We start from the raw sequence: 12353 nt of genomic DNA, 5'->3' as shown, positions 1-12353 counted from the left end.
AACGTAATTCATTAAATTTATATGTAAATGGTTATATTTGTTCAGTATAACATCTTTTGTCTTTAAAAGATGATAAATATTGATGATGCTTCTGTTGTATAAAAAACGAAATTGTTTCTGCCAGTTTCAGCTCTGATTCTGAAATAATAAGGAAAACAGTATAAGATTTCAAGGATACATAAACAGCATAAATTTCATTTCATTACTATATCTATAAATTGTAGAAGTGAAACCTTGACCAGAACAACCAAATTCCTCCAGTGTATCTCTATAATTTTACATATAGAACAGAGCAGAGAAATATATTTTAACAATACATCATCTCCGAAAAGGATAATTGTCTGCTTGCCTAGCAAGAGTCACTGTCATATGTTTCTAGTCTTCTGTGAACATGACCAGTAAAGGGACAGTATTACCTTACTTGGAAACAAGTGAAGGTTGCAGATAATAGAAAATCTGCTTCAATTCTGTCTGAATGCCTTGGCATTAAAACGGAAAAAAAGAAACAATATTATAATACACAAGTTGATATATCATCATTTTCATGATGGGAACTGTCCACACTATCACATGTAATCACCAGTTGTCTCATTCTATGATCTCCACAACTCTTCAAGACAAGGAACAACTTTTGGGTGTTGAAAGCCATTCAGCAGCCATGTGGATAGCAAGGATATTATACGTTTCTTCAGTTACAAATATTATTTTCTACTTTTTAAACAACTGAAATTAACATTTTATAGATACTACTTTCAAAATTCCAATCATATTCTTCACACATCCACTTGTGTAAGTCTTCGATAAAATATCTTGCAAATAGCACTCTGAGAAAACGTGTTTCAGTGCAGCAGAAACACACGCATGCATACATACCAATACACGACCGATAAATGCTTTATGAAAAGATTAGATACACGCAAACTGAAAGAAGCCGGTCGTGTATAGGTATGTATGCATGCGTGTGTTTCACCACCGCTTCACAACTGAAGTCGATCTGTTTACGTCATCGTAACTTAACGGTTGGGGAAACAGTAACCGATATAATAAGTACCAGGCATCAAAAAATAATTGCTGGGATTGATTTGTTCGACTAAACCTTTGAAGTCGATGCCCCAACCTGGCGGCAGTCTAATGACTGAAACAAGTAAAACATACAGATAGTGGAAGGTGCGATGAGCGATGAAAAGTGAGGTGCAGTTGGTAGGTTTTGTTTTCTATTTTATTTCTATTGTGAATTGTAAATATTTCAGAATAGACAGAAGATTGAAAAAAAAAAAAAAAAACCATATGAATCGTGGCAGCTATTCCGAAGGAGTAATTGAGAAGGACGGAAAGACTGGGACATTTCAAAAAAGCAAAGATACTGAATTTTTTCCTTTTTGTTTCTTTTAAGAAGGCGATTAATATGTTTTGCGAAGTGAGATTCTATAAAATGGTGAAATGTCTGAGAAATTCTATTTTATTACTGAGAGCTAATTCGAAAGCCACCCCACTTTCTTGTAGTATTTCTTTGTTTGATACAAAGGAAATTACGATTCTGATAGAAATTTTGGCGGACAATCGTAATATATTAAATTCATGAAGGGGAAGAAAGAACCCTCCCAGTTCTTTGCTCTTTTCATTCCCCTCATGGGGAACAGTTATTCCGAAGATCCGTCCTGAAAATATTTAACATCGATTTAAACACTATAAATACTTACTTTTCCTTTTACCTTTCTATTTTCTTTGATAAATTCGATTAACATGCGACAAAGTTCGTCGCCGGAAATGATTATGGTAAGATGCTAGGCGGAAGTAACAGAATCCGGATAAACATTTATTATAATAAATAGAAAACCAAAATATGGATACACATAGTTTCGTAATTATTCTGTTAACTGTCAATTGACCGGCACTGGATAGGCAAAACTGCTCAGTCGTGGTTTTTCTTGGACTAAACAACGATGTAGGTGCAATGGAACCTCTACGTACTTGAACGATCTGCTAGAAATAGCAGTCAGATTTCCCACAAGTTTATACCATTCAATCTTGATTGGAGTTCATTAATATATTCCACGCTACACAATGCCAAAATGATGTGTATGTGTTTGCTATTAATACATACAATATATTTATGATGTATACCACAATCATGAGGTAGTAAGCTCGATTCCTGCAACGAGCTGTGAGTTGTGTTCTTGAGCAAGACACTTTATTTCACGTTGCTGCAGTTCACTCAGCTGTAGAAATGAGTTGCAATGTCACTGGTGCCAATCTGTATCGGATTTTGACATTCCCTTGGATAAGCGTGTTGAGCGGAGGCTGATATGCATGTGTGACTGCTGGTCTTCCATAAACAACCTTGCCCGGACTTGTGCCTCGGAGGGAACTTTCTAGGACCAACCCCATGGTCATTCATAACCGAAGGGGGTCTTTACCTTACCCTTTCCTATTTACTACATATCATAAACGGGATCCGGACTAAAACCCCGTAGTTAAAGTGTGAAAGTGGACAAAAGCCCCACGGTTATTTTTGCTTTTTTTTTTTAAACTTTTTATTTGTAATCATTAGACTGGCCATGCTGGGGCATCACTTTGAGAATTTTTTAATCGAATGTGTCGACCCCAGAATCATTTTTAGGTGATTTTCAACCAGCACATGAAGTTAAGCCTAGAAGGTCTCCTCACATGCTAGAAATAACAGCCAAACATAACATTTTTTTTAAAAAATTTCTCTTAAACAAAATTGGAATTATTATCATCAATATTTTTTTTATGTCCATTGTCAATGTTGGACCACATCATCATCATCATCATCATCATCATCATCATCATCATCATCATCATAATGATGATTGTTATCTCAAGCATTTTGTCGTTACTAGTGTAAATTCCAGAATTCTGACTGCAACAGTCTCTTTGTATTTTTATATCAATTTAAACTCTGAATAAAACTGGTTTACTCTAAAATTAGCCTGTTTTTGTTTTTGTATTTTCTAAACTGATTTTCACCGATTGTTCACTTTAAAGCTATTTAATTTATTGATACTATTTGATACAAGATTTGATCTGATGTTATGAGGAAGTGAATGAGATGTAAATAATAAGATGATATTGTAGATGAAATGGTGATGTTGGTGGCTTTGTAGTGGAGATGTAATGTAGTGAGTTGGTTGATGGGAACCAAGTGAGAGGCAGTCTAAAGACAAGATATTTCTCATTGCTCCACTGCTTTTTGTTTTAATGTAAAATTTAATATGACAATGACAAATAAACATTAATTTTTACCATAAACTCATGAAGGAACCATGTCAAAGATAAAATTATAGACATTACCAACAAAAGAATTGGTCTCTTGATCAAATACAATAATGATAAAACAAGAAACATAATATACCTGAAAGAATATACATAACATACAGAAAAAGTGTACCCACAATCCAGCTATGCACATGATATACTTGTCTTATAGTATAGCATAATGAAATACTATATTTTATGATTTATTTATTCCTTATTATTTAGTACCATACATGGGTATGAATGCTTGCAGTTAAGAAATATCTCAGTCACTTACCTACCACAAAGAAATTCATTCTCTCATGGAAGAATACAGACATGAATAGCTAAATCATCCTGTTGAGAGAATGATTTACCACAGATATTACACGGATATGAATTTTCTCCCATATGAATACATTTGTGCTTATTCAATAGGTAACTGTAAGAGAATGATTTACCACAGATATCACAATGATATGGCCTCTCTCTGGTATGAACACGTTTATGTACAGTTACAGCAGTACGTTGAGAGAATGCTTTACCACAGATATCACAATGATATGGCTTTTCTCCAGTATGAATACGTTTATGTCCCTTTAAATAGTTACTCCGAATAAATGATTTACCACAGATTTCACAATATGGTATTTCTCCCGTATGAATACGTTTGTGATCACGCAAATAATCACTTCGAGGGAATGATTTACCACAGATATCACAGTGATATGGCTTTTCTCTAGTATGAATTCTTTTGTGTACAGTTACAGCAGGACTTTGTGAAAATGCTTTACCACAAATATCACAATGATATAGTTTTTCTCCAGTATGTGTGCTTTTATGTCCTTCTAAATCACGACTTTGAATAAATGCTTTGCCACAAATATCACAATGATATCGTTTTTCTCCAGTATGAATACGTTTGTGTACAGTCAAGGCATTATTTACAGGGAACGACTTACCACAGATATCACACCAATATGGCTTCTCTCCTGTATGAATATGTTTGTGTGTAGTTAACTCATCATTTCGAGAGAATGATTTGTCACAGACATCACAGTGAAAGGGTTTTTCTCCTGTATGAATACGTCTGTGTTTAATTAACTGGTTATTTTGATTAAATGATTTACTACAAAAATCACAATGGTATGGTTTTTCTCCAGTATGAATGCGTTTGTGATCAGTTAAGTTAGTACTTTTAGAGAATGATTTACTGCACATATCACACTTATATGGTTTCTCTCCTGTGTGAATACGTCTGTGTGTAGTTAATATATCTTTACGAGTGAATGACTGACCACAGATATCACACTGATATGGCTTTTCACCTGTATGAACACGTACATGAACAGTTAATTCATCTGTTCTAGAGAACCTTTTACCACAGATATCACAGTGATATGGTTTCTCTCCTGTATGAATACGTATATGAGTAGTTAAATTACTTCTTGAAGTTAATGATTTTTTACAGATATCACATTCATATGAAGACTTTGCTAAGCTTTTTGCCATCTTTTTAGAACAAAACAAATAACAGTCATTTATTTCATTGAATAATTTTTCTTCTCTCACCACAATATATATGTTTGCTGCTTTCCTTTCTAACAAATATTCATTCTGCTATAAGTCCATAATCTGGATGCAAAGTGCTTCATAAATTTATCTAAATAATTGTATTGTACTCATTCCAGAGAATGACACACAAATGTTGCTAATAATCTTACCCACGGAAATCTTTCAACATAATTCATTAAATTTATATGAAGATAGTTATATTTGTTCAGTATAACATCTTTTGTCTTTAAAAGATGGTAAATATTGATGATGCTTCTAATGTATAATAAACAAAAATGTTTCTGCCAGTTTCAGCTCTGATTCTGAAAGAATAAGGAAAACAGTATAAGATTTCAAGAATGCATAAACAGCATAAATTTCATTTCATTACTATACTTATAAATTGTAGAAGTGAAACCTTGACCAGAACAACCAAATTCCTCCAGTGTATCTCTATAATTTTACATATAGAACAGAGCAGAGAAATATATTTTAACAATACATCATATTATAAGAAGATAACTGTCTGCTTGCCAAGCAAGAGTCACTGCGATGCACGAAGTGTCATTTGTTTCCAGTCTTCTCTGAACATGACCAGTAAAGGGACAGTATTACCTTACTTGGAAACAAGTGAAGGTTAGAGACAATAGAAAATCTGCTTCAATTCTGTCTGATCCCTTGGACATTAAGACGAAAAAAAGAAAAAAAAAAAAGATGTTATAATATACTAGAGAAGTTAATATATTATCATTTTCATGTCAGCTTTTGCATGCTGTCAAAATTTTTTTGGCTTTATGATTTTCCTGATACATGCAAGAATATACTCTGTACGTCCCTATTATATTATGGTGCATATAATATTGTGCATATATATAAGATTATCCTTGACTTATGACCACTAGTAGCTATGACTACCAGTAATATACTAATAAGAGGGAACCGTTCATACTATCACATGCAATCTGCAGTTATCTCATTCTATGATCTCAACAACTCTTCAGAACAAGGAACAACTTTTGGGTGCTAAAAGCAATTCAGCAGTTATGTGAATAGCAACAAAATTATAGTTTTCTTCAGATACAAATATTCTTTTCTACTTTTTATACAACTGAAATTAACATTTTATAGATACTACTTCCAAAATTCCAAACATATTCTTCACACATCCACTTGTGCAAGTCTTGGATAAAATATCTTGCAAATAGCACTCTCTGAGAAAACGTGTTCCCTGTCACTCAAACTTACATTCTTCCTTTTCTGGAGGATGCTTAATTGGAAAATAGTCATAAAAAGTTCATCAGTTGATGTTAAAAATCGAACTGATGCATTAAGTTGTCTTAACAAATTCTTGTTTCTCCTGTTTTTTTTGTTTTTTTTTTTTCCTGTTTACCATGTCATACAAGCAAAATTTTTTTAGACGGCAAAAGTGTGAAAAAAATGTCATTTGGGGATGAAAAATAATCAATAAACATGTGGTAGGCATAGTTTCTTTGTGATATTTACCCACAACATTAGAACAAAATGTTAAAAAATGGAATTTTAAAGAATTGTTTTTCAAGAATGGAATGGCAGTTTCAGGATGAAGGATGGTGAAGAATTTTTAAAAACATGTATTTTTTGAAAACAAGAAAGAAAGAAATCGAACGTATATTACAAGTCTTTCAAAATGAGAAATACAGAAGCATGATGAAAAAAAAAAAAAAATCATATATAGGCGCAGGTGTGGCTGTGTGGTAAGAAGTTTGCTTCCCAATCACATGCTTCTGGGTTCAGTCCAGCTGCATGGCACCTTGGACAGCTGTGTTCTACTATGATCCAGAGCCGATAAATGCTTTATGAAAGGATTCGATAAACGGAAACTGAAAGAAGCCGGTCGTGTGCGTGTGTGTCCTCCACCATCGCTTGACAACTGAAGTCGGTTTGTTTACGTCACCATAACATAATGGTTTGGCAAAAAGTACCGACATAATAAGTACCAGACTTGTGTAAATATTTCAGAATAGACAGGAAATTGGGAAGAAAATTAATTCATGAGAATCATGGCAGATATTCCGAAATCGTAATTGAGAAGGACAGAGAGAGTGAGACATTTCAAAAAAGCAAAGATACGGAATATTTTTCTTTTTTCTTTTTTAAAGAGATTTACATCTACTTTGAGATTCTACAAAAGGTAAAAATACCAAAAAATAACAAAAAAATCTTCGAGAAATTCCATTTTATTAGTGACTGCTATTTCGAAAACCACCCCACTTTTTCGTAGTATTCCTGTGTTTGATACAAAGGAAATTACGATTCTGATAGAAATTTCATCGGACTATCATAAAATATTGAATGATGAAGGAAAAAGAAAAACCTTCCCAATTCTTCGCTCCTTTTTCATTTCCCGTGAAGAAACCACAGTTATTCCGAAGATCCGTCCTGGAAATATTTAATATCGATTTAAACATTATAAATACTTACTTTTCTTTTTACCTTTATAATTTCTTTGATAAATTCGATTAATATGCGACAAAGTTCTTCGCCGGAAATGATTATGGTAGATGCTTGGCGGAAGTAACAGAATCCGAATAAATATTTATTATCATAAATAGAAAAACAAAATATGGATACACTTAGAAGCGAACGTAAAACGCGTGCACACCATCCATTTCCGATGTTTTTTTATTTATTTATTTATACCCAAGATTTTTTCCGGTTTTCTATGCTTTCAATGTAGGAGAATGAGATTTTACCCCAAAATCACTTTTCCGAAATTTTACCCCCCATTAATTCCTAATTTAAACTTTTTTCCGAATTCTAAAAAATACAGAAATTATGAATCTAGGAATTTCTGTTTTTAAATATATTTTTTTCTTGAAGAAACAGTCAAGGCCCCTCCCCCACCAGCTGTTTCACTTTCGTCTGATGGATGTTTGCACACGTTTTACCATCTCCCACTTAGAGATTTATTACACGTAGTTTCATAGTTATTGTTAACAACTGTCGATTGACCAGCACTGAATAGGTAGTGCTGGTCAGTTATGGTTTTTCTTGGACTAAATGACGACGTAGGTGCAATGGAACCTCTACGTACTTGCACAATCTGCTAGAAATAACTGTCATATTTCCCTCAAGTTATACTGTTAATCTTGGCTTGGAGGACTATGTCCATTAATGTATTCCTCACTATACAATGGCATAATGCTGTGTACGTACTTGTTATTAATACATACAATATATTTATAAAAATATACCACAATCATGAGTTCGATTCCTGGACCAGGCTGTGTGTTGTGTTCTTGAGCAAGATACTTTATTTCATGTTGTTTCAGTTTACTCAGCTGTAGAAATGAGTTGCAATGTCACTGGTGCCAAGTTGTATCCATTCTCTTGGATAAGCGTGGAGAGCGGAGGCTGGACGACTGCTGGTTGTCCATAAACAACCTTGCCCGGAATTGTGCCTCGAAGGGAAACTTTCTAGAAGCAACCCCATGGTCATTCATGACCGAAATGGGTCTTTACCTTACTCTTTACCCTTTTATATTTATTACATATAATAAACACATATTTAGGGTCACTGGGCATTCAAGCGTATAATGAATTCGTACTCTCATTATGAACGAAAAAAAAATATGCCCCCATCCCCATTCGATGTAGTTTAAGGAAAATGTGACCGTTACTTTTAGCAGGTCTAGAGACCTCGTAAAGTCTTCATCTTTCTTGTCTTTGCTAATTTCCATGGCATCAGATAAGTTCCACCTAAAATACCTTGGCTTATATTACAAAACTGTGTATGTTTGTGACTTCTTTATTAAATTCTAGAAAAAAAAATGGATACTATTTTTATCACCAGCATACGAAGACTACATTGATTTTTTTAAAAAATAATTTCATAAAAATTTGAAAAACTTCAAGTGATTGGAAAAAATTGAACAAGTTCCCCAGAAAAAATAACTGAATTGGTCACACCAAAATATCTTGAATCTTTGTCTGCTCAGTTGGACTGACCTGGGACTACTGAATAATTGTTTCTAGCTTAGACATAAAGGCAGCAATTTGGGAGAAGAGTTTTAGACACAAGTGCTGACTGTAGCACTTAACTGGTACTTTATTTTATCAGCTACAGAGAGATGAGGGTCTACTACGCTGACACTGGCAGTTCCAATGGAGCAAACAAATAATGATAAATGAGAGTTCCAAAGAGATGACTATGCTATTGTCCACTGTTCTGTAATTTCATATATGTAAGCTAACACAATCTCAAAATGTAGATGCACTGGAGCAGTACATGTGAGTACATCTGAAACTGAGTCTTTATGGCTCATTAGAAGTAGTCGATAGCTTTTGTTACTTTGGAGATGTAACTAGTAAGAGAGGTGGTTGTTCTGGAAGTATAGCTGCTAGAGTAAGTATTAGTTGGAGAAAGTTCAGAGCTATTACCACTGTTAACAAGAGAGATCTTTTCCTAATGGTGAATGGCTGGTTTTATGATGCTTGTGTTAGAACTGCAATGATGTGGGGTAGTGAGACATGGGCCTGAAATGCAGAGAATTTGAGAAGGCTGGAAAGAAACAAAGCAAGTATGCACAAGTGGATGTGCAATGTGAGTGTGCATGAAAGAATTTGTGGAAAGGTACACATTGAAAAGTTGGGTATAACAGGAATCAGATGTTGTGTTCAAGAAAGAAGCCTGCACTGATATGGACAGGTGATGCGTATGGATGAAGACAGCTGTATAAAGTACCCATGACTTAATGTAGCTGGAACTAGTGGAAAAGGAAGATCTAGGAGCAGATGAGATGAAGTGGTAGAGGTTAACCTTAAGCCCTGTGCCTGACAGATGAGATGACAAAGGACTGGGGTCTCTGGTGATATGAGGTTCTCAATAAGAATCTCCCACCTCAGAAAAACCGAGTCCTGGAAGCGATCCCTCTGCACCTCTCATGCATCATGCTTGCCTATTCCCCCTCCACCCATTTTCTATGTAGGCATGCATTGGGAAATGAACATAAAAACATCATTGATGATAATTCAAATATTACTCCACCAATTTTGACATAATTATTAATTTCAAAGTCCACAACACTTTGAAATTAATAATTAAGTTTCAGTATGAAATCATGAAGGAATCATGCCATACATGAAATTAAAGATGTCACCAACATCATATAATGGAATGCCAATTAAGATGATGGAACTGGCATTCCATCATCATCTGAAAAGAGATAAATTTTGTTCAAACTTGGGAAATAATAAATGAAAATTGTACAGGAAGAAAAGAGCTACATATAAACAAGAAAACATTATGATAAAAATATTTTTCATGTTAATTGAAAGAATACAGGAAAGAAATGAACAAATTTATCCAGCAACTTAATAGTATGATGAAATACTGTACTTTGTTTCTTTTTATTATTTTTAGTCTCTCACCTATCACAGTCACAAATATCAGAATGAAGTTCTTTCTCTCATGTAAGCTTACAGATGTGAATAACTAAATCAGGCTGACACAAAAATTTACCAGATATTACAGTAATATAATTTTCCGCCCCATATGAATACCTTTGTGTTTAGTTAACAGATTAAATAGTAAGAGAATAATTTACTACAGATATATCAATGCTGTGGCTTTTCTCTGGCATGAACACGTTTATGTACGGCTACAGCAGCATGCTGAGAGAATGATTTACCACAGACATTACATTGATATGGTTTTTCTCCAGTATGAACGCGTTTGTGGTCAGCCAAGGAATTATTTCTAGAGAATGATTTACCACAGATATCACAATCATATGGTTTTTCCCCAGTATGAATGCGTTTGTGATTAGTCAAGGAATTATTTTGAGAGAATGATTTACCACAGACATCACAATGATATGGTGTTTCTCCTGTGTGAATACGTTTATGGACCTTTAACTCATTACTCCGAATAAATGTTTTACCACAAATTTCACAATGATATGGTTTTTCTCCAGTATGAATGCGCTTGTGATCACTCAAAGAATTACTTCGAGGGAATGTTTTACCACAGACATCACAGTGATAAGGTCTCTCTCCAGTATGAATACGTGTGTGATCAGTTAAGGAATTACTGTGTGAAAATGATTTACCACACACACCACAATGAAATGGTTTTTCTTTGGTATGAATACGTTTGTGTGCAGTTAAGTTATTACTTCGAGGAAATGCTTTACCACAAACATCACAAATATATCGTTTTTCTCCAGTATGAATACGCTTGTGTCCAGTCAAGGCACTATTTTGAAGGAATGATTTACCACAGATATCACATTGATAAGGTTTTTCTCCTGTATGAACATATTTGTGAGCAGTTAACTCATCGTTTCGAGAGAATGATTTATCACATACATCACAGTGAAAAGGCTTTTCTCCTGTATGAATACGTTTGTGTTTAATTAGCTGATTGCTTTGATTGAATGATTTACCACAGAAATCACAGTGATATGGCTTTTCTCCAGTATGAATGCGTTTGTGATCAGTCAGGTTAGTACTATTGGGGAATGATTTACTGCACATATCACACTGATATGGTTTCTCTCCTGTGTGAATACGTTTGTGTGTAGTTAAAATATCTGTACGAGTGAAGGATTTGCCACAGATATCACACTGATATGGTTTCTCTCCTGTATGAACACGTACATGAATAGTTAACTCACCACTTCGATAAAAAGTCTTACCACAGACATCACAGTAATATGGCCTCTCTCCTGTATGAATACGTTTGTGAATAGTTAACTCATCATTTCGAATGTATGCTTTACCACAGAAATCACAGTAATGTAGTTTTTCTCCTGTATGAATACGTATATGAGTAGTTAGTTGACATTGTTTAGTGAATGACTTGTTACAGATATCACACTCATATGAAGATTTTGCTAAATCTTTTGCCATCTCTTCAGGATAAAGAATTAATATTTTAAACAAACAACAATTTTCCTTCTTTCACCACATCATATGAATATGCCTTTTGCTTTCCTTTCTGCAATTTATTGCTAACAAATATTCCTTCTGCTGTAGGTCCATCGACTCTGCAAAATCCTTTATAGATTTATCTTTACACAATGCAAAAGTATTTTGTACTCATTCCAGACAGTGAATTACACAAATGTTGCAAATAATCTCACCCAGAAGAAACCTTTCTCCATAATTCACAAGACTTTATATAAACATGGTTATATTTGTTCTGCATAACATCATCCTTGAGTCTTGAAAAGATGGGGAATATTAACAATGCTTCAGATATAAAAACACTTTTTTTTTATGCCAGTTTCGGTAAGGATCCTGAAATAAGAAAAACAGTACAAGATATAGAGGATAATTTAATTGTGGAAATTTATTTCGTTTCTTATTTCTTTATTGCCCACAGGGGGCTTAAACATAGAGGGGACAAACAAGGACAGACAAAGGGATTAAGTCGATTACATCGACCCCAGTGCGTAACTGGTACTTAATTTATCGACCCCCGAAAGGATGAAAGGCAAAGTCGACCTCGGCGGAGTTTGAACTCAGAACGTAACAGTAGATGAAATACCGCTAAACAT

General features: G+C 34.2%; 2 protein-coding genes across 4 annotated transcripts in view; both read right to left on the bottom strand.

Moving 5' to 3' along the window:
- Positions 1 to 6: 6 nt before the first annotated feature.
- On the bottom strand, positions 7 to 10058 carry LOC106867214 (zinc finger protein 492). Of its 2 annotated transcripts, XM_014912022.2 has the most exons (3): positions 7273 to 10058; positions 3557 to 5135; positions 7 to 138 (listed from the first exon to the last, which is right to left on the bottom strand). In XM_014912022.2, exon 2 carries the CDS (start codon positions 4768 to 4770, stop codon positions 3580 to 3582), a length of 1191 nt encoding a protein of 396 aa, XP_014767508.2. In that variant the 5' UTR covers positions 4771 to 5135; positions 7273 to 10058; the 3' UTR covers positions 7 to 138; positions 3557 to 3579. The 2 variants fall into 2 exon arrangements, 1 of the variants encoding a protein (XP_014767508.2); XR_008265403.1 differs by lacking the exons at positions 3557 to 5135; positions 7273 to 10058 and adding an exon at positions 1701 to 3549.
- Positions 10059 to 10151: 93 nt separating this feature from the next.
- Positions 10152 to 12353, bottom strand: part of LOC106867220 (zinc finger protein 271) — a 4201-nt gene continuing 1999 nt past the window's right edge. For both annotated transcript variants that reach the window (XM_014912028.2, XM_014912027.2), the window contains exon 2: positions 10152 to 12093. In XM_014912028.2, the coding sequence (XP_014767514.1) occupies positions 10408 to 11703 (1296 nt within the window). In that variant the 5' untranslated portion in view covers positions 11704 to 12093 and the 3' untranslated portion in view covers positions 10152 to 10407. The remainder of the gene's footprint in view (positions 12094 to 12353) is intronic.

The sequence above is a fragment of the Octopus bimaculoides genome, chromosome 13, assembly GCF_001194135.2.
Source record: "Octopus bimaculoides isolate UCB-OBI-ISO-001 chromosome 13, ASM119413v2, whole genome shotgun sequence".
Lineage (NCBI taxonomy): Eukaryota > Metazoa > Mollusca > Cephalopoda > Octopoda > Octopodidae > Octopus > Octopus bimaculoides.
The sequence above is the reverse complement of the archived record's forward strand: the minus strand, read 5'-3'. Positions and strand labels throughout refer to the sequence as shown.

Coding starts and splice junctions, on each gene's coding strand:
- LOC106867214 (XM_014912022.2), bottom strand. CDS start 4,770: ATGGCAAAAAGCTTAGCAAAGTCTTCATATGAATGTGATATCTGTAAA.